We start from the raw sequence: 27,228 nt of genomic DNA, 5'->3' as shown, positions 1-27,228 counted from the left end.
TCATGGGATTTACACAGAGAATAAATCTTGTCCAATGTATGTGTTCTGTAATACTTTTTTTTTTTTTTTTTGATCACTCGGGAACAGAGTTATATCTTAGAAGTTTTCACGGCCTCATTGACATTTTGCAGGGCTCCTTCCTTGCAGTGCCATGGAATGCTGTGTTGCTTTTGGTAGGTTGCCACACCACGTTGTCTAGCTCTAGGCTAAGGGATTTTATTTATTTTTATTTTGCATTGTTTCAGCTGTTTTCACTTTTACTTTATTCTTTTCCAGCAGAATTTCTTCATAGATGTGGCAGCACATTATGTTTCCTGGTTTATGAGTTATAGTTAGTTAAATAGCCTGGTAGATTTGATTGCCCTTATCTGAGAAATATTAATACTGTAGCTGCAACAGAATGAAAGGTGACACTTTGGGAGCTGAGCTGTTATCAAAGTGAGGGAAGAGACGGGAAAGTTGTTCTCCCAGAACACTGCTGATCTGAGTTTTTTCTAGCTGTCTTGTTCCTGTTCAGTTAAAGTCCCTGGATGAGTCACTATCACCCTTTTAAGTGCAAAAGGAAATCTTTACTAGAGTGTATAGCAATGTAGTTTGAAATGTAACTGTATGTGTGGTTAAACTGCATACACGTATATCCACTGAGATCTGTTCTCTACAAACTCTGCATTGTTGTCTTAACTATGATTTAAAAATAAAATTTTTTTTTTTTGCAGTGGTTGCTTTTCTGAGTCTGTGTTGCTTGTCAGCTTTCTGCTCTTCATTATATAGCGTTTTCTGTGAATAAGACACCATTAAATTACATTAATCTCTTATTTTTACTTTTTTTTTTCTTTGAGCCAGTTAAATGATCAATTAAACTGTAATTGTGAATGAAATCTGAATATATTTATATATCAGTAGCAAGACAAATGTTGGGTGTCCCATTTGAGAACTGTAACTTAGCATACAGTCTTTTGTTATTTTCTTGGTTTCAGTGAACAGGTAAGTACTGTTACCTTTCATAATAGAGCAACTGTTCACAGAACGACTACTGAAGGGTTTACTGTGCTAATAAGGTGAAACTGATATAAAGGGATTCATCTTGTACAATAAAACATAGCGCCGTTTACTGATCTAGAAAAGGAGGAAACGTCTGAAGGCCTCCTTCTCATTTCCCTTGTAGGATTACCTCGACTGTATCACCGATCAGACCAAGCTCTCCCTGGGGACAGAAGAGCGGTCCGCCCTGTTTGGCAACATACGGGATATCTACCGTTTCAACAGGTAAATTCATATTTAACTAAATGAAAACAGTTCAATAGCCTGCGTTATTGGTGAGGGAGCAAACCCAGCAAATACTCTTTTTATCACTTTAATACAGCCAAGATACATAAACTGAGAAATGGTCTATCTTTGATTCTCAGCAGGGCTGGTTTGCTGAGACCAAATTTTTTTAGCTGTTTATTTTATGAGTCAAGTGTAGTCTCCATTTACTTTCTTTGTTTTCATGCTGGGTATTGCCGTGAATTTAAGCCTAACCTGCTCTGTGCCCTAATTGAGCCTAATGCAAGACCACTGCAAATGAAATTCTTGCCATATTAGAGACGTCTTTTTATTCCTATTATACTGGGTCCTTTTGTGTATCGATATACATCACCCAGATCTGGCTTTTGTAGTGTTTTATACTACTAGGGACTCCCTGAATTAATTTCTGAAAACTGTTTAAGTACCATTCCATTTACTGGAGGCTCCTGTTCAGTATCTTTGCAGCCTTCTCTAAAGCTCTGCAGATGGGATTCTAGTGTGTATTGGGAGACTGAAGTAAAATTTCTTGCTTGTATAGCTAGTGCCACTTTGTGTAGGACCTGCAGTATTTACGATCTCAGGAGCATGCTGCTGCTACTTTTGTCTGAGTCCTCTGTTACTATAGAAATAATTAACTTATTCAGCATTTAAGGAAAACCTGAATATTCAATCAATACGAGAAATATATTGGCATAAAGTTCCCATGTCTTTTATATCCCATTACTGCTGTAAAAGCTCTCTTAGCTTTGCTGTAGCTGATAGAGCATTGCCCAAACCACTGTGTTCTTTGAAGAACAACAGATAATTTAATTGAATCAAAAGAGGATTCTAAAGTGGAGGACTCCATGTCAAAGAGCATCTTCAATGTTTTTGCGTCATCATGGGAAGCTACTTTAAAGTGCTTCTGCTGCTGGGGTCACTGTTCAGTATCAAAGGGAAGAGCGGGGACTGATCTATTCAGAACTTATGGACAAAGATGAAACCTAAAATCTTTTCCTGAAATCTAAAACAGCTACTGCAGAGTAATGGAAATACACTTAACTAGAAAGCTGCTGTGTCCTGCTTCAGCTATGACAATTGACTTGACTGAATGTCTAACATGATGCAAAATACATAGTGGTAGCCTGATCATGTGTGTTAGAGCCATGAGACAGTGATCGTGAGCTTACAGCTTCCCAGTGGTCACAGAGTGGAGAAAACCAGTCCTGGCCATTATATTTTCCTGATCTTTAAAAAGCTAGAGGAATGGCAGACTTGGTAGCTAGGACACTTTCATACCAGCATCATTGCAAATATTACGTAATAAAAATAGCTTCAAGTATGATCAGTCATTGTACAAGATAATTGAGTTGCAAAAAAAGATTTTTCAGAGGTTAAAAAAAAAATTAAAAAACGCTATGGGCAATTTTAGAGATAGATATGTTAACAATGGTTAGAAGTCACTGGAAAGCTGTCCAAAGCCTCTAGTAAATTACTAATGTATTTCAGGCCTTCTGATTTAATATTCTACATGGAAATTGTGAGCTTTTAAGACTGAACACTCATTGTAGATCCCAATATAGCTTCAAGGATTAAGTTCCCTCCTCTGTGAAACTTGGCATGTAGCTTCTGGGCCCTAAACACACCCTTGAACCTTTTCATTTATTTTTACCTTTGAAAAAGGACCATTTGGCAGTTCTGTGTTAATACTTTCAGACGCTTTTTGTGAGCATGATTTTATAGTTTCAAAATGACCTTGTTTTTTCTCAACTTTGAATTTGACCATTTATCAATGGTCAAAGGTTTTAGTGTTCTGCTTTTTTGGACTTTGTATACATCTGAGAAATTTCGTTTCAGTAATTGGGAATTTCTCTCAGCTAAACTACATACAATTTTTAGATGTTGCGTTGAATGGCAGAAATGATGGTCAGGGTGCTAACTGCTAGGACTCTGATCCCTTTTTGGAGGGCTATTTCTTAAAGCAGAATCACTGACTATATGCTGGTCCACTGGCTCTGCTCTGTCTCTTGGGGAGAGCTCCCCCACTATTAATTTACTTATTCGGAATGGGGAAGTGTTCTCTAAGTCAACATTTGCTGCCTTTCTTCCTTGGCCTCTCCTGTTGAGATTCTTTCCAGTGTTAGTTTAGGATAAATTCTCCACCTGATACCATGACCCGATTGAGAAACGGGAACTCTGCAGAGAAACGTGCTCCAGTTTAGTACTTCTGCCAACACCCAGATGATCTTAGTAGAGGCCAAGCTGAAACCTCTGCTGCTGATGCAGATCATCCTGCATATTCCTTGTCCGTTGGGGGTTACTGAAGTACACTAATACAGTGCAGGGCCATTCAGCAGCTCCTGTGCCCTGAGCTTCACAGGGGTAAGGGCTGGCGTGTTGTCAGGAGGAGCCTTCATAAAACCTCTAAGAGATCACCTTTAACAGAAAAGTTTTTCTTCTGAGTACAAAGACATTAGTTTTGGTCAGAGGATTTTTTGTGACAGTGAAGTTATATCAAGGCTAAATTTCTCTTGATTGGTTTTTGGGTTTTGTTGTTTGGTGTGTTTTGGTTTGGTTGTTGGTTTTTTGTTGTGTGTGTTTGTTGTTTGTTTGTTTGTTTGTTTGTTACCTGAAAGTCAGAACTTTTCAGCCATGAAGACCAGACTGCCTGCTGTGTCCATTTTTGTTTTGAATGCTGTGCTCTGTCAGGCATTGAGAGAATGACGTTTTTTGGAGATGCTGTTGCTTTAGTATTTATGGCTAGACTGCAATATTTAGTTGTCAACTGTGGGTTGTTTTTTTTTTTTTTATGGGTTCAGCACAAACTATGCTGTTTCCTTCCTGCCTCTTTTCATTCCTTCCACTCTGCCAAAATCGCCTATTTGATGTTCCTGTTATTACCATCTCTCACTCGCTCCAATTCCTATCAAAAGGGAGAAGGTCTTGTGTCTTGTTTTAAAATGGTGTGTTGATGATATAGAATGAATAAAATAAGTGCCTTGCCTGCATTGTGTGTGCAAATATGGTGATTATTTGCAGACGTAGAAATGTGTTTATCTCATTTTTCTTGACCTCCTGTAGTCAACAGTTTGATACTGACCTGCACTTTGTCGTGTTGAAAGTCTTCACTGGCAGGGGGAAGATAAGTGTTTTGTCCTGAAAATAATTTGTACTTCAAAAAAATCAAAGCATCCTAAAAGACATTGTAATGAGGCTTTTATTCATTTGACTTGAAAAGATAACAAATGTATTGCATGAAAAATTGGCTCTTTATACTTACCTCTCTCATCCCAAAGATGTTAGCATTGGCTATCAATTATGATTGTACAGATTCAACCTTTTCCAGCACATAATAACCCAAGCTGGATAACTCAGTACGTGGTCTTTAACGGCACTGGCACTTGTGGCATGCTTCAGTCTGTCTTGTTAGTGATTCAGCTTCAAGAGCATAAAGTTCCTCTAATGATCCTTTCCTGCCTGGGTGCCCGGCACAAGCGAGTCACAGAGACCAAGAACAGCGTAAAACCTCTGGATGTTCAGGTGAAGGGAACTAATGCTTTTCTGTATTGTTACTTCTGCCTCCTGTCAGGTACTTAAACGTAGCCTATAATAAAAGCCCTGCTCTTCTGCATGTCAACTTGGTATTATAGGGATTTATTTATGTTTTTCAGGATTCCTGGGTATGATGGATTTGTTATTTTTACAGTGCCAGGCTGCTTTTGCCAATCCCTTTCTTACCAGCCAAATGAGACAGAGTGCTGCACAGGTAACATAATCTTTCAAAGCACAGCCCTTACGTTATGGGCTTGTGCTGAAGACACAAGCCACTAGCATATTTACTGCATAAACGTGGACTCATTGGAAGAATATATAAAATCTCTAAGTGCAGCATTACCGTAACCTGTAGGAGAAATAATATGGTATTGAAGGAGACTATAGGAAATAAATGGCAATCAAGATGTTACATACTCTAAACCATCAGGAGCATGTCTGCCTGCCAGACAGCAGGAATCCTCTGAGCCTGTTCAGTGTGTTTGATGTTATTTCCAAAACTCATGTGTGGAACACAGTCAGTCGTTATAATTAATGGTTATGGTCAACATTGCTATAGCTTGCTGCTTTTGCTGATGTAAAGGAGCTTCACAAGTGTGGGTATCAAGCAAGGGTCATATTTTTATTCCCATTTTGATGAAGAGAGAAATTGAGGTGTGGAGGTTAAATCATTGCTGTACAGAGTGGCTTAGCGACCACTGAACCTAAGGTCTTGTTTGTCTTTGTTCCTTGTGACTGATTGCTGATTTCTCCCCTTCCTTCCTCTAGTAATTAGAGAAGCAAAGAATAAGTCAGGAAACTTTTCTGGTTTACTCCGTACTTACACCGGGAAATTGTGTCTGCTTAGAGGGGAAGAGGGTAGTTCCCTAGACACAGGCTTAACAACTCTTATGCAAAACTCGTCAGGGAACCAGCTGTGAACTGGGAGAAAAGAAGCCCTAAACGGAAAATCATCTGATGAGAAGGAGGCGGGGGGGGGGTGAAGGGGGGAGGGAAGAAGAAAAGTTCTATCAGAGAACATTTTGGCAGAGAACTCGGTTTCTTCTCTTGTTTTTCTCAGTACATCTTTCAGTAAGACTAAAGACTATTTGGATCAAGGAGAGACCTTTGAGGTTTTCTTCTTCTGCTTGAACTCCTTCTTTCACTGAATTGGCTTTGAGAACAGAGTTTCATACAACAGTGAACATGCTCCCTTATTGCTTTGTTCCTGTTATAATGAATTCATTTCCTGATTGGCATGTCAAAAATATAAAATCCTCTCAGTAAGGTTTTCTGGAAGGGAATATATAGATTCTATACACATAAAAATAAAACTTTTTCCAGGCTAACCATTTTTCCTCAGTGAAGAGACCCACTAAAGAGAGACAAATTTTCCTGAATGAACTTATTGTCATTCTTTTTGTATGTGTAATACATCCTGGTTCTCATCTGTGTTTTTCAGACCAGCTCCTCATATCCCTCAGTCAAGTAAAGCTCCTAGAACATACAAAGTCTTTACGGGACAGGGCATGTGCTTCACTATCTTTTAAATGTTGTTAAATTGTGCTCGTTGTTATACAAGCTACGCAACTGACCGACTACAGCACTACGAGTGTCGCAGAAGAGCTGTCAGTCTGAAGGAAAGGGCTCAGCTATGCTTAGGAGATCAGCAATCCATGGTCGTTTTGATGACTTTAATTTTTAAGTATGTGGGAATACCACTATGTTAGAGTGCTCCTTTGCCTCCAAACAAAAAAACCCAGCAGCTATACATCTAGGGGAAGAGGGGCGTCAAAAGGGTTCTTGTTTCCTTTTTAGGACTCCCTGCAATGTGAGTGCTTTGAGCATCACTGCCATGAACTATGAAACACTGTCTGGCTCCGAATATACAGGTTTGTCTATTCCAAGGTGTGCCATAATTGTCTTTCCTTTTCCTGTTCTTTGTTTTAGTGAACTTCTGCAAGATTTGGAAAACTGTGAAAATGATCCTGTGGCTATAGCAGACTGTTTTGTTTCCAAGGTAAGTGGCTACTGCAGGAGTCTGCAGCACAACATCAATTGCAGAGTGATATGGAGGAATAAGATTGGCTTTTGAGACCTAATTTTGACAGCTTGTGTGACTTCTGCCAAGAAAAGTTAGCAAATCTATGGAAAGGGAAGGAATTTATCTTAGTAGGTGATGGGGATATGGCTCTGATTTGCATTTTAAAAAAAATCAGGAAAAAGGTGTTATTTTCTTCAGTAAGTGTATCCGAACTGGTGTAACTATTGATCTAGGGTCCGTTTTTAGATATTTTTTAATTGATTATTACAGGGATTCTTTTTTTTTCTCTCCTTTTTTAATATAGCTGATCAAGTGGTACTCCAGTTATGCCTTGTCAGGTTAAAAACAGCTAGAGAATACAACTTGGCTGCATTTTAAGAAAAGGCAATAACCTTAACATACTTGTGGACATACTGTTTTCTGAGATGCAGTTTTCCCTTTCAGGATTCAGGTCTGGATCCTTCAGAATCCTGGTCTGAATCTTTTAATTTTCTGTTCAAAGAAAGTGGCCAAAAAGCCTACCCTTAAGATTCAAATCTCATTCTCTCTGGAATACTTAAATTTTCTCAACATTGATCTGACATCTTCATTCTATTGGGCAATTCTGAAGGCAAAAAGTATGGAGAAGGAAAAGCTGTCAGGTGTGGGGGAAATACAGGGAACTAAAGTAGGTGTCTTTCACTGTAGGAAACGCAGAGAGCCAGTCAGGGAGAAGGGGAATGGCTGCAATGGGTAGGACAACAAGAGATGAAATATTTTGGGCTCATGATGACTTTAGTTGACTGCACACTTCACCAGAGAACCTAAGTTTGCCTTGAATCTGTAGAGTCCAAATGTGTTAAGAAATAATGCCATCTCCATGGTATTTCTGGAGGAAGAGGAACAGAAGAGGGGCATGTAGTTGTTTAAATTTGGATAATCTCTTTATGGTTGTGTTTACCTGTCTGCATTAAAAAACAAACAAACAAAAAAACGCAACAAACTACAAAACTGTCGTGTTGTGGGTTTTGTCATGAACTTGGTATTGCCAGCATCAAGCATTTAATACAGTTGGTCTAACACAAGGATTTAGGATTAACTGGACCACTCTATTTTATTTGGCACTATTGTGATGCAAGGAATTTTACTGGAAAGGGAAGCGATGATACCAGATTAGCGCTGCCGTTTCACTGGATCACTTGCTTTAGCTGAGTTTGAGAAAGCTGTCATTTATCTAGCAATTGATCTTTTGCTGGCAGAGATCTTAGGGTTGGCACTGCTACTACAAAAGTAGGATGTATTTTTGCCCCATTGCAATGGGTTTTATAGCATGTTGTTATTGCTCCAAATAGCCTGTATTGAATTGAAAGAGAGAGAATGGGATAAGGGCAAGCACAAAGTCCTGCTTCTGGAACAGAATAACCTCATGGGCATGCTGGGTCCAGCTGAATAGGAAACAGCTTAGCAGAGAAGGATCTGGGGTCCTGGTAGACAAGAAGTTGAGTGTAAGTCAGCAGAGTGCCCATGCAGTGAAGGCCAGTTGTGAGGCCTTCAGGATATTTACAGGTAGCACAATCTGGAGCTGGTAGATATTTCTGCTATATTGCTTGCTTATAGCTGGGACCACTGAGACTACTCCTGGCTGGGACATGAAACAAAGGTGGTGCAAGTGATAATACTAAGTCCAGGAAAAAGTTGCGCTCTCATTCATATTGGCCAGCTGAAAGGAATTTTCTGGTAGACTTTCTGGCCATTAGTTCCAAAATCCATCTGCATATCATTGCTTGTGCTTTTAGTTCCCTTGTCAAATGCTTTTAGCATTTGTATTATTGGCAGGCAACTGCCTGATGGCTCAGAAATTGCTAGAGATTGCAGTCCTAATAACCATTTTTTAGCTTCATCCAGACAAGTGCAAACACTTAAAAGCAAAATCAAACAAGAACAAAATACCCCACAGTTCTGGTTTTGGCCGTGAAGATGCCATTACAGGAACTGTTGACTGTCTTAAAAGACTCCAGTTGTCCATTCTTGGTTGCTTGTATCTTCCCAGCATTGAGTAGTGGAAATAAAACTGCCTTTTTTGGCAGTAAGCGGTCCTTCGAGTCTTACGGGACTTTGGCCATTTGTTGTTTGATTGCTTTGAGCGTGCTAGATCTTCACTGTGAGTTAAGCACGGGGATAATATCATGCCGAAGTCATAGCTCACAGCCTTAGCTAATGGGTCTAGATCCACTGGAGCGTCTTTAACACTTCAGTGGAACTGTGCTTAGGTTACACGAGCTCTGACTCTAGTGCTGTGTTTTTCACCCTACTGGTTCAGCTGGGAATATTGTAGTTGTTGGGGGGTTTAAACGTATAATCAGGTTTTCATTGTAGGTACTGTGTTTACTTTTTGCATTTCACAAAGCACAGTAATTTAATAAAGTAACGGCCATTTCTTTTTTCAGGATTCGTGAGAAATGACACAAGTTGGTTTGCATGTATAACAGAACAGTTAAAGTAACTCTGGAGCTTGTTAGAACGGAAATGTTTGATATTTGTGAGAACATCTAGGGAGCTTCATTTTGTAAGGTCTAATTTTGGACTATATTTTATGGACTGTTTCTTTGAACTTGATTCATTTTGTTTAATAACATTTGCTGTATAGCATTGTATACTCCTCTCACGCAATCATACACCACTATGTTTCTGTTGTGGTTTAACCCCAGCTGGCAACTGGGCACCACACAGCCGCATGCTCACACCCCCCCCAGTGGGATGCTGGAGAGAATCAGAAGAGTAAAAGTGAGAAAACTCATGTGTTGAGATAAAAACAGTTTAAAAATTGAAATAAAATAGTAGTAGGAGTAATAGTAATATTATTATATTATTATTATTAATAATAATAATGGTGGGGAAAGATTATACAAAGCAAGTGATGCACAATGCAGTTGTTCACCACCCGCCGACCGATGCCCAGCCAGTCCCCAGGCAGCAGCCCCCCAGCCAACTTTTCCCTAGTTTGTATACTGTGCATGACATCATGGTATGGAGTATCCCTTTGGCCAGTTTGGGTCAGCTGTCCCCGCTGTGCCCCCTCCTAGCTTATTATGCCTCTCCAGCCATCTCTGTTGGGAAAACATGAGAAGCTGAAAAGTCCCTGGCTTAGTGTAAGCACTCTCAGCCACATCAGTGTGTTATCAACATTATTCTCATCCTAAATCACTATCACAGCACTATACCAGCTACTAGGCTGTGTAGAACTTTCATGCTTACAAGTAAACAGCCTTGCAAGTTTTACTTCTAAGGGAAATAGAGTAAGGATTATTGAATCACATTAGTGCACTTTGAACAAAAACTCATAACTGTGGATTTGAATCTTTATCTTAGCATTTGTTGTGCTGAGTGCCTGAAGTAAATGGCTCCTAAAACGGCAGCTTTTGTTTGTGAACAGACTTCAGGAAGATGTCTTTAGTGTAAACTAGCCAGTTACATGAAGCACACTAGTAGATAAAATAACCATGCAAATCTATGTCTTTAAACAGAAATATTTCATAGCAACGTACAACATTATATGAAATCCCTCTGCTTCCAGATATTTTAATTCATTAATAGCCCACAGGCAAATACAGATACAAATGCAGAAAAGCGTGCTTTTTAAAAACCTGCTGTCCAGTCCTGAGTTGCTGCCTTTACCTTTCTGCCCCAAGATGCAGATGGTGTGGATGGGTATTTGTTTAAACAGTGTGGGATGGCTGCACGGAAATAACCTGCCACTGAGGGTAGTGGTATACTAGTTTAGTTTCTGCCAGCTCTGGTCCTGCCTCTTTGTCTAGGGGAACTGTATTAACTCTAGTACATTAAATGAGTTGGAGACATTTTGCTGGTAACTGTAATCGGAGGCTGATAAAAGGGTTCCAGTGCAAGCTTAGCTATAGCTTAATTATTAACATAAAAGTGTGTTTACATGTTTTCTTGCCAACTCAGTCTTTCATTTTCATAGTAATGATGCCAATGTTAATTAGAAGATTGGCTTCGGTATTCCACACGTTTACATTTAAGTGAGTTGCTGTAAAGGAGAGCTTAATTCTGGCACGTTGCACTTCTCACTCAGCACCCCAGAAATTCAGAACACATGTTTTCTGAAAGACACACCAACAGCTTAACCAAGGGGAATGGGAGAATTACTGTAATCTAGCATCTCATTAATGAAGAGGTGATCCAGACAATTGGCTTCAGCTTCTGCTATGACTCAGCTCATTTTCTCAGTCTCCATTTTCTTTTAAAGTGCCTTTTTTGGCTATAAAAAAGCACAGTGCACCAAGAGTTGAGAGAAGGTTGGGGCTGTAGCCATGTGTTTGGCACTTCACTTCATGAGGAGGAGACACACAATGAATTGATTCAGCAGTGGGGGGACAAGCTAAGTATAGCTGGGATCTTTGCTCTTCAGGGTGACTTGTAGGTCAGTGCGGATGAACTTTAAGCTTGGGTCTCAGTGTTTTGTACCCTTTACCACACTAGCTTTGGGGCCCCAGATTAAAAAGATTACTGGAGTGATTCTGGTCTCCCTGCAGAGATCATTCTTTTGCTCTGGTTTGAAGACGGTTGAGGTGAACAAAATTATTTTCAAGCTGGGAAAGGATAAGACTGTCCAAAGAAATCCTGATGACTATAGCTGGTGTTTTGCTTGCAGTGTGAAAGAAATATATTAAATCCATTTTAGTCCTGGTTTTTCTGTTGCTTCTAAATGTAGTTCACAGCATTGGCTTTAGCCTGCTGGGCTTGTGCCCTGATGTGCTCGGCCTGGGTAGTCTGCTCCGAGGTAGAGAAGACCAGCTGGGCATGTGAACTAAAGGTCCTTCCTTTGACCATGCAGAGGTGGTGGGTAACCAGGCAGGTGGTGGAAGAATGGCTGTCCTTAGTAATGCAGCTTCCTTACTCAGGCTTAGGAAGTGGCTCTCTTGGCCGCTCTCCCAGTGATTCACATGAATCATGCTGATATCTCGGCAAGGTGTATGATGTTGATTCATACCAGCTTCGTAAGTTTGAATGCGTATCAACAATCTCATTCTGGAGGCAAAATATATGTAATTGACTTTCTACTGGCAGTATGCTTGCATAGCTTGGTGAAAGTAAATGCTCTCCGATGGTTTCGTTTGATGAAATGAGCCGTGGCGCAATTAAGCGTATACACATATAAGTGCACTATGAAATTTGGAGTCTTGTCTGTTCAGAAAGCAGGAATGATTGTGAAACCATTATTCAAGTTTTTAGAGGTGTTGAGGGCATAAGGAACTACTTTTTGAATACAAGTTGTTCCAGTTAATAGCTAGGCTAACATTCTTTTAAAATGAAAAATCCTGTTGAAAGTAGTTTTGACCTTGTGTTAAAAAAAAAACACCCAAAACAAAACAAACCAAGCCCAAACAATAAACCACAAAACACCTTACCCCCTATCCCACTGCCCAAGAAATCCAAAACAAAACCCAAAGTGGAAGTGTGTGAAAAGGCTCCTGGGGATTCAGACTTGCTTTTGATTTTTGTGGGGAATGTGTACTCAATCTACTCTAAAACCTTGAAATGTTTGGCCTTGTGTGTTTTACAGATAATGCTTTCATCTGTTAAAATTTTGCAACAGATATTCCTTTCTTTTTTTGTTTGAAAAGCAGAACAATCATGTGATTCTATTTATAACTAGAATATATATTTATTTTTTAAAAAATTGGCACAAAATATTCTGCACTTTGGTTCTGTAAATTGCATTGTTCTGTGATTGTAGCCATGGGAATATATTACAATTTATACCTAAATGAAAACCTTGTATTAATATATATATAAATTAAATCACTTTTTTTGCTATACTGTATTTCATCCTAATGCTCTCTCTTAAGCGCCCTGGCTTATTATGAGTGCTAGCCAGTTTGGTAGTGATTGCCGTAGAAAATTAGAGTGTAATGTCTGCAGCGCTCAGAGATTTGTTAAATTTTTGTTTTAAGCGGAGAGGGTTTGGACCTGTGGCCAGAGGTCCCAAGTGTGGACGTGGACAGGCTATGACACAAGCTTGCTGTCTCTGGGTGTGGACATGGGGCGTAGGTACACAGCTGTAAAAACTAGCTACGACAACAAAATTAGTCCAAGTGTGAAAAAACAGCTAAATCATTTAACTCTACTTGTTTCAAGACTACATTTAGTTGGCTTGATGGTTTCTAAGAGAAGAGCAGTTTAATAAGCTTACAGCCCACTAGTGAATAAATGAGGATCGCAGTCCTCTAGAGAAACATTTATTAGAAGTTTGCTCAAGTTATTTATTTTTTTCAGAAGTTAATATTGAAATCCAGCAATAAATACTGAAATATATTGCAATGACTTGTACTCATGTGGAGTAGCATATTACTTTATACGGGGTCCTTGTGAATCTCTGCTCGGTGAAGAAGTGAATGGCACAAGCCACTTCACCCCTGCGAGAGGGGGAAGGGAGCAGTGCTGTTGGAAATGGGGAAGGGTACTGGCTGAGCTGGCTCTCTCTGATGAATGGCCAAAAAAACCAAAACCAAAAAAAAAACCACCAAAAAACAACCAAAAGACCCTAACAAAGAGAAACAAAAGCCAGAGCCCAGCCTGCCTCAGGCCTCTCCCCAAGTGGTGCTGCTCCTCAGAGCTCTGTTGCCTTCTGTGAAGGCAGATACTTGGTCTCACCATTCACCAGCAACTACCCCTGGGAGACGACCCCTCATGGAGCACAGCTATTGTGCTGCAGAATGCCAGAGTCTGTTCTGAAGATGCCTGGAGTGGAAACTGCAGTCTTGTTTACAACTGGAGGATTGCTTTTTATTAGTCTAGGGCTCAGGAAAGAAAAAGTAATTGATTCGGGGAGTACTTCATGATTCTGTGGTGCTTTCTTAGTCTTTAGGACTCCAGCAAGCTGCAGAAACTGCGTTATTATTTGGGATAGAAGTAGAATAGAAGGTAGGCAGATGTGAACTTAAAGCAAATGGGAATGTTTCTGGAAACTTGTTCTTCCATAGAATTAAATGATGATGATGAAGAAAAACATCTTAGGCCAAGGAGGAAAGAAAATGAAACTCAGGCTTTTGCTCCAAGAAGCTTGTCACCATTAGGTGTGGGCAATTTCACTGTGACAGCCAAGTGTGGAAACCCACCTAGATCTAGCTACAACTTGTTTGGGTAATAACTGCCTGTTTTCACAGAGTCATTATTTACTTTAAAAAAAAAAAATAATAATATCACTTTTGTGGCTTCTAATTTTCACACTTAGTCTGTGCTCAAATGTGAAAGTCTTACACTTGTTTGAAAGTCGCACACCAAACATAACCTGCAAAACTTACTTCTTGCAGTAAGCAGGTCTGTGCTTTAGCACACAAAAAACTAGGTATGTGCAAGTCAGCTGTTTGAAAGCTGGGGTGTGTGGTGGTGGGAGATTTTTTTTTTATATGGTGCATAAATTGCCATAAAGTACCTTGAAGAGACTGTTGCAAAACCACTTGCTTTATCTCTCTGTAGGTTTCCTTGGTACTTCCTTCAAGTAAAAGAAAAATCCACCCCCCAATGAAATTAAATGAATAGGTCTCTGGTAGCGTTAGGACTATCATGGTGAAAGTTGAGAATTCATTGATTAGGAACCAGAGGATGCGTTGTCTTGACATCATCATCTTTATCTTGCACATGTGTTAGCTACTAGTTTGACAAAATCTGAATATATGTAAACCTTTCCTCCCCATGCAGAGCGAAGATTTCCACATATATACGCAGTACTGCACCAACTACCCAAGGTAGGAATTCTAGGTTCCCTTTCTTCATTTGTCCCTTGGCCAGTTTGTGTAATGCAAGTTACAGTCTATGCAAAGACATCAGCCTCTCCCCCTCCCAAATTGGAGGAAGGGTCAAGCAGTTTACCTCTTTCAGAGAAAAAAAAATTAAAATAATAAAAGAAAAAGATCCAAAACTGAAATATGCTCATCTGAAGTTTTGTTCTGACTGTTATTGTCATTTATTGCTATTATCCCCCTTTAGAAAAATGATGGTCTTATTTTGCAGTGCTCGAAGTATAGAATTCCCAGTAAGAGACAGTGGTCGTATGTCAAGGGAAATCATAACTGAATGCAGAAGATAACATTTAAAAACCCAACAGAAGCAGCAGTGATTGGATTAGGAGCCTGCTACGCTTTTTACAGGGGAAGAAAGAAACAATTCTTGACTTTACCTGCAGACTTAAGAGATAGTGTGTCTTAAAGCTATGTACTGATGTTTCCAGGTCAGTGGCTGTGTTGACGGAGTGCATGAGGAGCAAGGCGCTGGCCAAGTTCTTCAGAGAGCGGCAGGAAGCGCTGCAGCATTCTCTGCCCCTCGGCTCCTATCTCTTGAAACCTGTCCAGCGCATCCTCAAGTACCACCTGCTCTTGCACGTAAGCACCCATTAGAAATGTATTTAGTTTAGGGCTGCTGTACATCAAAGTTCCTGCCTCTGGTACAAGGCTTGGCTGTTAGAAGGGTTCTGGGTTTCCTTAAATGCTCTGTATTTTGGGGGTCTTTGATTTCTACATATGGAGACTTTTTCGGTCTTTGTCACTTCACAGCATATGCATATATATATGTGGAGTGGTGAATTTATAGTAATTGGTTTAGATACATTTAATCAGTCTGTGCATCCAAATAATTCTCTTTTTAAAAAAAAAAATTTAAAAAAACTGGTCTGTAATTCTGAAGTTGTTTGGAAGATTCTCGTCATGGTTAAACACTTTTGTACACAAATTTGTTGTTCCAATGAAAACCAGCATTTTTCCACACCTTGCAATGCTGGGGATGGTTGAAAGGAGGACTAAATACATATAAACACCCCGATTGGTAAGAATTTTGTGGAGAGAAATGACTGAGGAAGTGGGAACTCTTTCCATATTCAGTGAGTTGAGTTAAGCAAGTTTCGGAAATTCCTGCTTTATTGTTAATGTTTTCCACATATGTTTCCTATTAGAGAGTCACATTCTAGTGAAGTGTAAAGACACTGATACTTATTTAAAATGTGTGGTGCTTTTCTGCACTCCAGCTGTAAAGTAATGCCTGGTGTAATTCCATCAGTTTTGAAAGTGTGTAGATATGTTCTGCCTTTTAAGAAAGCCATTAAACTCTACCTGAAAAAGTCTCCTGTCAGTATGCTGCGCTCTCTTTCTGTCCTTCTCTGCTCGCAACGGCTGCTGCAAGTATAGTTGCTGCTAAACTGACCGTAAAGGCTTGGGTTTGTTAGTTGTCTTGTGTTAATCAAATTGATTACAACATGCAGTAGTAACAAAGGCAGGAACGTTGCATTTGAGTGATCGCAATACAAAGACAAAATAGTACAGATGAAAACATAGTATTGTGCCCGGCTGGGAAAAATAATTTAGAAATAACAGGACTTCCTTTTTCCTCTCCTGTCCTAGGAAATAGAAAACCACCTTGACAAGGACACTGAGGGCTACGATGTGGTGTTGGATGCCATAGATACAATGCAGAGAGTGGCATGGCATATAAATGACATGAAGAGGAAACATGAACATGCCATCAGGCTCCAAGTGAGTTCCCAAAGAGATTTTATGGGTGTTTGTGAGCTGTTTTTGTCAATATATACACCATTAACATGTTTTAGTTTTAGTTTTCTTTTAGTCACAATTTAGACTCTGGTGGAGTATGCCTCTGGCTGTTTGGTCTTAGAAACCATGGTCATAGCTGCTGCAGGAAAATCTCAGACAGCTCTACCCTACAAGCAGCATCCTGTAAAGCATTTATTTTGCAGTAATATGGAACTTAAGATAACTTTTCTTTCTTCCTTTCCCTCAATTGTACAGCACTGCTGTACAACCTTAGGGCACGGCTTTGTTCAGAAATCCTGTGGTTTCCGATTTCTCCCCTTTGTGCTGATTAATTTTGTTTTGAGGCATTTCTTGTGCTTCTTCTCGTTTAAGTACTTTCCTCTTGGGCTTTTGAAGACTCATTATCACTTGCTTTGTGGAAAGTATAAACCTAGAAACATGATAGTTAGAAAAAGGTTACCTTCACTTCAAATGAAGAATTTTGAGCAGAAAACAAAAGCTACACCCTGACTAACTTTTGGCATCCAGAGCAGGCTCTTTTGGAGACTTTTTACAAGTCTCTCATTCTGTTTCAAACTTCCCAGTGAGTCAGGATTTTGTGTTACATTTTTATCAGCAGTATTTATACTGCTTTAAGAAAATTGGGAGGATTTTTTTAGTTTATAAAAGGGAGTAATGGGCTTATGCCATTCCAGAAATCTACGTCATGTTATTCTTTGTCCCTTTTTTCTTTTTAACATAAATGCAACTTATTTGCCCTAATTTTTTGTGGGTACTTTTTTCTTTTAAATGTAGGGAGAATAGGGTTATATTTGGTAACATCTTACCTGCAGCAGTGCGACCTTTGCCACACATTGTTGGAAATGCACGCTAATGACTTCTGACAACAGTCTGCTGTAAGTCTTGAGTAATGATAACCCATAATATTTGTCAATAAAGATGGTTAAATGCTTTTGGAAAAAAAAAAACAAGAATTTTTTTCATTTATTAAGCTCAGCTGGCAAATGTATGGGGTTGTGGAAAATATTTATGTTCATAGTTATCCTTTAAAAAAGTAAAATAGGTTTCTGCAACCATAAGGATAGGTCTTCTGTGGGCTATCACACAGCCATTCAGTCTGTAATGCTGCAAGTACTGTGGCAGCAGTTCCTGTGCAGAGTCGTCTTCACCAGTGGTGGACTTGATCCCTGTGCTGTCCCCTGACTTATTTACAAGTTCCAGGAGAGATCTGATAAAATACAGCTTTTTTCATTTTTGACGTTTAAGTTTGTTTGGTTTTTTTTATAACAGTCTTGTGTTTAGTCCAAAGTGTGCTGCTTTGGGGTTTTCTTCCGGACAACGCTCAAAGCTGCATTTGTGCTTCAAATGTACCAAGGTGTTTTCTAGCTCAGTGTTGTATTAAAGCGTAATGTCCCAGAGAGACCAGCCTAGGATGAGGAAATCTGTCCCTGCTTTGCTAATGCTGCCAGGTTTAAAGTCCAATGGATGTTAGGACGTTAGGGTTTAGTCTACTTTTAGCATTTGCTGTCCCGTGCTTAAGTCCTGTGTCATTGCCACTGACAGAAAAAACGAGCAACTCAGGGAAACAAATATAGCCATAGCTGAGTGACACAGGCTCATGAAGATGTGCTTAGATGTTTCTCCAGCCTTTTTTTCTTAAGTAATCGATAAGGTGAGAAATATCTATGGTATGTGTACAAGTCATTAAAAATACAAATAAATCTTCATCTTCAAATGATCACTTGACCACATCACTTCTGGCCCTTTAGTCTTGGAAGATGTTTCTCTTCAATCTGAACACCTCACAGAAGTGGGTTCCTTGATGGGCCTACAGGACATGGACACAGCATTATAATTTGTTCAGTGGGGGACCACACAACTTCAGAAGGATACCCAGGGTGAGAAGGAAATGTTAAGAGGGATTGGTTAGGGACATAGAGAACGGGGGAGCAGAGCAGGCACAAGAGAGACTGATAACTGAATTACAGACTATTTTCCATCTCTGCAAGTCTGGGGAGATGAGGGCATTATCTTCCATTACAGGCTGCCCCAGGGAGCTCAGGGCTCTTCGCTGCATCCATGAAGAGGCAGTAACCAGTACTCAGGAGGGCATATTTTAGTCTGGGCTTAGCAATAGGCCTCCAAGCACCTGGCTGCAACGTTGCATATAACCTAGCAACCTCAGTACTGGCGTGTGGTGACTTTCCACTGTTGGATGCTGAATGTTATATTAGGAGAGTGGGAATGGCCTCAACAGATTGTTTGAGTTTTCATTTCAGTAAGTTCTCTGAAATGAGTGTTGGTTGATCTTCTTTGATGTGTTGCAGGAGATACAGAGTTTGCTCACTAACTGGAAAGGGCCAGACCTCACGAGTTACGGGGAGCTGGTGTTAGAAGGAACATTTCGCATTCAGCGAGCCAAAAATGAGCGCACATTGTTCCTCTTTGACAAGCTGCTGCTGATTACGAAAAAAAGAGAAGAAATGTTTGCATACAAAGCTCACATACTGGTACGTTGCAGAGCAGGTGGTAATGTGCTGTCTCCAGGTCTCCCCAAAACTCCTCTGTTATTCATGTCATGGCCTTTCTGTTACAGTGTGGGAACCTGATGCTTGTTGAAGTAATACCAAAGGAACCACTTAGCTTTAGTGTCTTCCACTACAAAAATCCCAAGATGCAACATACTGTCCAGGTATGACAGAAACCTCCCTGCCCACTGGGTAACCTGGCTGATGACTGTATGCTATTCCTGACCCTGCATAGCACAGTAATGCATTTTCTCATGGTGCTACAATTTTTTTATCAGGCAAAGTCGCAGCAAGACAAGCGCCTTTGGATTCTTCACTTGAAGAGGTTAATTCTAGAAAATCATCCTGCTAAAATTCCTGCCAAGGTAAAAATAAAAATAATAATAATTTTAAAAACCCAAACAAAACACCTCCTTGTATGTGTACTAACTTCAAGCAGTCTTGGTAGCTGCAAGATGGATGGCAATTTACAGAAAGTTTAGACTCCAGGAAGCTAATTAACATGTAGTTTCCTTATGTTTTAAAAGTCCCTCAAAATGAATGGGAAAGTTCCACTATAAGCATCTACAGGGCTTACAGTACAGGAGTAGAAGAATTTAACTGGGTTAGCAGCATTGATGTCCATGTTAGGATTTGCCCGCTAAGACATGAGTAACAGAGATACAGTGTCAGAAAGCTTGACTATGTGAGCATACCTTAGCTTGATGCTACCTGTCTGCACAACACTGAGGTGCGCTAAGTGCAGCATGTGTAGATGTTACCAAGCTAATTTTAACCTGTCTTGTTTAGATATCGTAACAGTGAAGGCACTGGCAGCACACACTTCATTTTATGAATACACACACCCATCTTAGCTGGGACCTTTAGGCCCTTTTTGGTGAGCTAGCTAGTAAGCTTTATGCCAGAGGAAATGAGGCACTGGTATCATGTTCATAGCTGTAATGTCATGGAGTAGGGAAACCTGGTCCTTTTATTTACGAAATCCTGTCTTAGAGCTCCAGGTGATGTTTCCAGTATAACATATTCCACCTCTCAAAGGGTGTTAACCCTAGTTAATGCGGAGGCAGGATTTTTTTTCTGACACCCCACCCCCACCCCTCTGAGTTTACTGCCTTTTTTTCTTTTTCAGTATTAGTTTCACTGATCAGTTTCCCTGACTCTTTTTTCACTGACTTTTATGCTGTAATTGCTAGAAATATTACCGGTCACTGATGTACGTGGTGCTGTACTATCTCACGTTTTCAACAGTTCAACAAAAAGAGGATTATGGGAGAAAAAAATCCCTAGCAGGTGCTGTTACTGATTCGCCTCTTATCTTTTTGTTGACAGAGTTTATCGAAGGTATAATGTTTATGCTAATATCCATGCTTACAATGTAAATACTCATTGCAGTTTATTAGGTTGTAAAAAAAAAAAAAATGGTAGAGCATGATCTCAGCTTTTGTATCAAGATTGTTTTCTTACTTTTTACTGGATATTTTTTTTATCTGGAAAAAATGTGTAACCAAAAATATAATGCCATTTTCTGCTCAGAGAAATAATTTCACTTGAGAAAGAAAAAGTCTGACGAAATAAATCTGAGGTTTTCTTCAATTTTTTTTTTTTTTTTTTTTTTTTTTGACTAACTAGTTGCTAGTTAAGACGCTTCCCTCTGCCCAGCTTTTGGAGGACTTACTGGTAGTCCACATGTGACGCCTGGTGGAAGATTACTGAACTGCACCTGTAGAAGGACAAGCAGGTTACATAGGATAGTTTAGTTTCTTACTTATTAGCTGATATGCTTGGTAAAACATTCAGAGTATTTTTCCTATTTAAAAAATGTGACAAATTTTAAGCAGTCATGAGATACTTTTTATCCTGGTTCAATTTTACTTAAACCAAATCATGATTATTATTTTTTTTTAAATAACTGTTTCTCAAGGAAACTCTTAAAGGAAGCAAGGTGGATAGTGTTTTCTGCACCAACAGCTTCAGAGTTGAAAAACAATAAAGGAGTTAAGCTATTTGATTTTAAGGAGGAAATGTTCTGTGAATCAGTCACACACCCACAGACACACCCACAGACACACCCACAGACACACCCACAGACACACCCACAGACACACCCACAGACACACCGACAGACACACCGACAGACACACCGACAGACACACCCACAGACACACCCACACACCGACGCACCGACGCACACACAGACACAGACGCACACACAGACACAGACGCACACACAGACACAGACGCACACACACAAAAAAAAAAAAGCGATTACTAGGGCCAATTTTGTGCCAATCCTGGCAGAATATGGAGACACGTATCAGTGGCTCTAAATTCTGGGACTTGCAGAGAGATCTCTGGAGGTTTGAGTCTCCAGGGAGGAGACCCGGTGTGTGCAGCATGATGTCAGTACAACCCCTATATTTGAAGGCAGAGCAGTTTTTGCGGTCAGATGTGCGGTCACTACATCCTCCAGAAATTCCTCGCACCGGTGCTGTAGGTACGCGCTCCTCCCCTGTGCTGCCAGAGAGGAGGTGGGCAGGCGAGGCGGAGCTGCCCGTTGCAGTGAAAAACAGGTTTTTGTATGAAGCCCTGAAGATAAGCTCTGGTAAGCTCCTGCCAGCAAAATTCTTCTTCACATACGTAATGTGTCCAGTGCACAGGGAAAGATAGAAAATAATGCTGCTAACCATATTTATTAGTTGAAAAATTAAACTTGCTGTTTACATATAAACTCACTACTGCCTGTAATATGAAACATAATTTGTCCTTCTACTTACAGCTTATCTTTTTCATTTGTTACTTTTTCTCTTTCAGGCCAAGCAGGCAATTCTAGAAATGGATGCCATACGTAAGTTGGTTCTCTTCCACTTCTGTTTTAAAAAAATGAATAAAACCATCTTCAAAAGTTTGGCTTTAACTGTTGGTTTCATCTGAGACAGGAGGAGGCCAGGCGTATGTTCCTTGCATTATGACCTTGCTAGAAAACCAAAATTAGGTGCAGATCCTGTGGAGCTCTATAGGCATTGGGTGGACTGATCTGCAAGCAACAGGTTATATCTCATGATGAGCAAGGAAGACACAGAGAAAACCTTCTTTAAACACTGGCTACTCTTTTGCTTACTCCATGCTGACTAAATGCATGATCTTTCCTGTGTTGTAGCATAAACGCCTTCTGGCTAGTACCCACTGAAGGGTTAGCAATAAAAAAATGCAGCTTGAAGAAGTATGTAGCAATTTTATGACTTCTTCGTGCTGGCAAACCTGCAGCTGGAGGACAGCGAGGCTTGTGCTTATGTCTGAAGAGTTTACCTGTGTGTGTCCTAGGACCCAGCATTGGAAAGCACATGTGATGCTGCTGTCTGCGCTCCGAGAGCAGTCCTATCTGCATGGTCCCTGCTGTTGCATCTTCTGCTTGCTGCCTTTGCTGGTGCAAGCTGTGTTAGCTCTTCATGTTGCCAGCGATCCCTAGCAGTGTAGGGAAATGAGAACAATAGTCCTATGATATAAATGCTGAGGAAGTCTTGGAGTAAAGAAGGCTTATTTATTTATGTAGTTGTAGAGAATTGGTCAGGAAGGCTCTGAAAACTGGCCAATGAACATGATGATGGCGGGTAGATGTTGCTGGGTTAGCCATCTGGAGTGAGGCACAACTAAATGGGCAAAGCGTTTCCATGGCTGGGTGGTTATCAGCTGCCCTACGGCAGCATATCTTGCTTGTGTTGCTTTGGGCTCTGATGAAGTGCCACTATATCAGTCATAAAGGGAGAATATCACTGCCTCCAAAGAGAGCTGCCGAGGTGCGTGTAGTGACACCCTTGGTCACTCTCTTATTCCTTGGGCATATTCTTGTTCCACAGATCACCCAGGCTTCCACTACAGCCCTGAGGGAGAAATGAAATCATCGTACCAGCCTAAAGAAGGCACTGCTCCTCCCAGAGTGAGAAGGAAGTCAGGTGAATAACCTCCTTTACCACCAAGTTGACAAAAGTAAAAACAAGCAGGGCTGTTTACAGTTGGATGCGGCTGTGCATGCGGGGTTGGTCTTTAACCTGCGCTCCATGCAGATTTAACATGGCACAGTTAGATATGGGTGGAGCACCTTATTAAGCGTTTGTTGTTTGTGCGATTTATTTTTTTATCCACTCTTGGCACTTATTTTCATGGATATAGATTCCTAAAGGTGGATGCATAAAAAAGAGTTGGTACTTTCTAATGGATAAAAGAATGCACATGTAGGAAAGCCTGCAGGAAAGCAGAACGTTATTTAAATCTGACACTTCTCCCCCACACACCCCGAAATAATTATTGCCTTAGAAGTGGTTCTATCCCGATTATGATAGACATGTTCTCGTATGTTCTTTGGTAACACTTTGGTAAAGTGTCTGTTTGACACTTTAACAAATACTTTCTTGTGCAGAAATTGGGTAATTAAGAAATGAAAACATGGCTCAGAAGCTTGAATTTTGGTATCCGTGTTATAAAATGTTGGCCAAGATGCCCATAGCTTTCATTGGGATGCTGGTGTGCTTAAATATGTTGTCTTTTTCAGAACCCTCTTCAAGAGTCCATAAAGCTTTGAAGTCAAATGGTAAGCTACTTTGTCTACTGTTTATTGGCCCGATGCTTCTGTACTTCATAGAATGAGTAAATATGGATCATCTTCTATAACTTCCACTAAATACATTGGCAGGGGGTAGGGAGGAAGAAGGAGGAAGTGTGCAAAGAAAACAAAATGTTAGTGTTTAAGTCTAATGTATGCTTTTCCACACTTGAGTTCTGGTCCTGTAAACATCCTAGCAGCTGAACACAGAGTCTTGGCTGTTGTGAGGAGTTCCTCGTGTCATATCAGTGTTGCAAAATCAGGACCTCAGGTGGAACTGTGGTAAAACTCATGCTGTCTCTGTTTTATCAGAGACCCTACAGTCTGTTTGCTCAGTTGCTGCTGCATTTAACCCCCTTTGGGGAATTCATAATTGGGATATTAGTGTAGCGATGAAACAGGCATAGACTGACATCCGTTTGCTTATTCACCTATGATGAACTGTATATTTCTATTTTCAGATGTAAATCCAGATATGCAGAAGGTAAGCCATTTCTTACAGTCCTTGTTTTAGCACATTCAAATACTTCAGAGCATGGTGTTTACTGTAGAATCCACATCTTCTTGGGTGTGTTAATTTTAAGAACAGAAACAAACCCATAAATGTTGTTTAGCATCTCCAGTAAGATTATGAGAATGAAAGCAATAGAAATACGGCTAACTCTTTGAGGAATATCTAATAAAGAAAAAAATGACTGATCCATATATTGTTGTACTTTATAATACAGTACTATCAATTACTAATGCTATAGGGTACTTAATAATACCACTATAATCACAGAAATGCTGCAGATAAAGATAGTTTTTATTCTTTGAAGCATAATGTCTTTGTATTTATTAAATAAGACTGGAAAATTTCAGCTTATTCTGAAATATATAAATCATATATATACATATGTATGACCAAACAGAGCAGGTACAGCTTAAGCCGATGGAAATGAGCATTTCTAATTTTTACATTTTCTGCAAGAATCTGTAATTAAGTTCCCAGTGCAGTTTGAAAGTCTCATGTTGAATTCCAGGCCCTAGGGTTTTATTTGGGATAGAATTTAAAGTGGGTGTTTGTGGAAGATTTACAAACAGGGTACATTAGATGTGACTTCACTGGGATGCCACAACACTGAAGCCCATGATTGGGGTGGGACTTTTTGCATGTATTTTTTCAGTTCTAAATATTTTATGGAAGAATACTGATTGTTTACTTTTTTCTTTATAAATCTCATTTCAGTGCAGCTAACAATGTAGCTTAAATGTTGCCTATAAGTCTGTTGTAAAACAGTGCCTTACTAAAATACATAATCTCTGTAAACTTGTAATCAAAGTTTTGTGGTGGATTTTTTAAGCGGATCAATATTGAAGGAGCCCTATTAGCTCAAGCCACCAAACTAGGATCGAATGAAGCCCTGCTGAATTCCAGGAAAAAGCTTCCATTGGAACACAGTGGACTGGAGAGCCAATTTCAAGAGTCCATTGAGCCAGCCTACAGCAGTGATCACGACGAAAATCTTCAGACTTCTGCTACGGAACAGATTGATGCTGATGATGAAGAGGAGTCTGAACAGGTAAGAAAAAGAGGGGAAAAAAACAATCCTTTTTTTCCTGGGGAGGATAGAAGAGGGATTAAAATTATCTGTAAGACAGCAAGGAGGCGGAAATGTGTTACAAGTGTTAACAACTTTCCTTAGAAATGTTTTTATTTAGACCTCATACAGCACTCCTTTGCATTTTGACAGAGAAAATGTAAAATTAGCCCCTATAGAGAAGGAAGAAATCCCCACTGCTTGAGAGAGATTTTACATAGTCCTTTGCAGGCCTCAAGCCTAGTTCTGACAGAAAGCTATTGCTTTTACCTGTTGTGCACAACTGACCTTCCCTTGCTTCTCCAGCTTGATGCCATGAAAGAAACGTTTTTAGGCCACATGCAGAGACAGTGCCTTCAGGTCTCCAATGCAAGGACTTCAATATTAAGTTAAGGTTCAGGCACTGCCACATGTGATGTGGTGTTTCTTTACCTGTGAGCTTCTGGCAATAGCTAGGAACATCATGTAGACTTCAATATGAGAAGCTGTGAGTAGGATTTCTGAAAACGAGAATCTTTATCTGTTACTACTGCACAGGTGGTAGTTTTTCCCCTCTCTGCATGATGTTTCCACACATATGTAGTACTTCTGACAGGCTAAAACCCCAGCTTTGAAATGTGGCTGTATTAAAGAATCCAGATTTTCAGTTTGTTTGGTTTAGTTGATGCTGAGGTCGTATCCTTGTGTGGTCCATTTATTTTGTGAATTATCCAAAGCCTAGTATTGAAATCCTTTTTGAAGCTTACTGCACGTTTCATCTTTGAAATTACACTATTCGCATTGTAAATGTTTGATAAAATAGTATCTCGTATCAGTGCAGTGCAGGGCCTTGTAATTCTCCCTCTTCCTGGCATGAGTGAGTGCAAAAGAATACCACTATAAAAATGTATAATAATATCTTAGTGTTTAATCCTAGGTGTGGCAGCAATACCGGCTCAGATTCCCCCTGTTCCCACCACGTGTGCCCTTTGCTCTGAGTTAATTTGGATGCTGCCCAACACGTAATATTCTGGCCTTCTGTTTGTTGGTGGTTTTCTTCTGTGTTTGTGTGGGGTGTTGGGGTTGTTTTTTTTTCCCCCGGAAGGTTGGATGACAGCATATTTTTTTAGTTTAGACCTTTTTCTGATTTTCAAGATTGTAAGTGGTAGTAAGACTATCCCCATCCCTTTTTAAAACCAAAACCAACTTCAAAAACTGAATTTTTGTGTGACTGCCTCCTTCTATTATAACTTTGGCTGAGAGATAAAGCCATTTCCCTTGTCCAATTTCTGTGCATTCTTTTACATCTATATTTTTATGCACAGATTCTGCTTTCAACCCCTTTTGACAGGCTTGTATGGATTGATATAATTTAATTAGTTGTTGTAAAGAAAGCTTTTTAGGCTCTGAATCATTCTTGTGGCAATGCTCTGACTACTCATGAGCGTTTTGTCCTCCTGGTGTGGAATCCTGGACTGTTCTGGCTGCTAGTAATTCTTCTGAACAAGACTGTACAAAGAACTGTAGATTTTATTACCCCTCCCTTGCTCTTTTATTTTAAATCACAGGGAGTGCAGCAAAACTCACTGCAGAAATCAAAAGGGGGAAGAAAAAGGCTTAATAGTCAAGCTGCTGAAAATGTTGAAAAACGGAGAAGTGTTAATCTTAACAAGTGCGAAATGCAGGTATATAATTTTTGGTTTTACTTCTATGTTGCTATACATCATAGGTATGTCAAAGAAATCTGTTTTTCCTAGGTAGACAGATAAGTCATCTTCTGTTTATGTCATATATTAATATGAATATAATTGAAATATTCATTGTATGATGAAAGACCGTTCTTTTTTGGGGCAGGGAAAACACCCAACTAAGCAAACCAATCAACATTAACTTAAGCCAACAGGAATTATCTTTCTCCCTCTTTCCCAATCTCTGGCCAGGAGCATCTACAGCATCCCTCATGTTGCCAGTAGCAGACATGTAGCCTTGCTGTAAATTAGATCTGCTAGCTTGGTGGCTGACTGGGGCTAAACCATTACAGCTGGATGAAAACTTACTCCAAAAAGAAAATTAAATTTTCAGTGGCACGTGCTAGAGAGCATAACATACCTTTCTGCTAGGATGCTAGGCAAGGGGAAAGGGAGGAGAACAAACTTTTGGC

General features: G+C 39.9%; 1 protein-coding gene across 3 annotated transcripts in view; it reads left to right on the top strand.

The window, feature by feature from the left end:
- The window catches only part of PLEKHG1 (pleckstrin homology and RhoGEF domain containing G1), a 139,641-nt gene that overhangs the window by 106,197 nt on the left and 6,216 nt on the right, over window positions 1–27,228 (top strand). For all 3 annotated transcript variants that reach the window (XM_075087943.1, XM_075087946.1, XM_075087945.1), the window contains 14 exons: window positions 1,166–1,266; window positions 6,748–6,817; window positions 14,543–14,589; window positions 15,072–15,222; window positions 16,234–16,365; window positions 18,711–18,893; window positions 18,980–19,075; window positions 19,190–19,276; window positions 21,723–21,756; window positions 22,766–22,861; window positions 23,458–23,496; window positions 23,970–23,992; window positions 24,852–25,070; window positions 26,636–26,752. In XM_075087943.1, the coding sequence (XP_074944044.1) occupies window positions 1,166–1,266; window positions 6,748–6,817; window positions 14,543–14,589; window positions 15,072–15,222; window positions 16,234–16,365; window positions 18,711–18,893; window positions 18,980–19,075; window positions 19,190–19,276; window positions 21,723–21,756; window positions 22,766–22,861; window positions 23,458–23,496; window positions 23,970–23,992; window positions 24,852–25,070; window positions 26,636–26,752 (1,395 nt within the window). The remainder of the gene's footprint in view (window positions 1–1,165; window positions 1,267–6,747; window positions 6,818–14,542; window positions 14,590–15,071; window positions 15,223–16,233; window positions 16,366–18,710; window positions 18,894–18,979; window positions 19,076–19,189; window positions 19,277–21,722; window positions 21,757–22,765; window positions 22,862–23,457; window positions 23,497–23,969; window positions 23,993–24,851; window positions 25,071–26,635; window positions 26,753–27,228) is intronic.

The sequence above is a fragment of the Phalacrocorax aristotelis genome, chromosome 3, assembly GCF_949628215.1.
Source record: "Phalacrocorax aristotelis chromosome 3, bGulAri2.1, whole genome shotgun sequence".
NCBI classification, from domain to species: Eukaryota; Metazoa; Chordata; class Aves; order Suliformes; family Phalacrocoracidae; genus Phalacrocorax; species Phalacrocorax aristotelis.
Note: the sequence above shows the minus strand (reverse complement) of the source record. Positions and strands in the feature narration are given on the sequence as shown.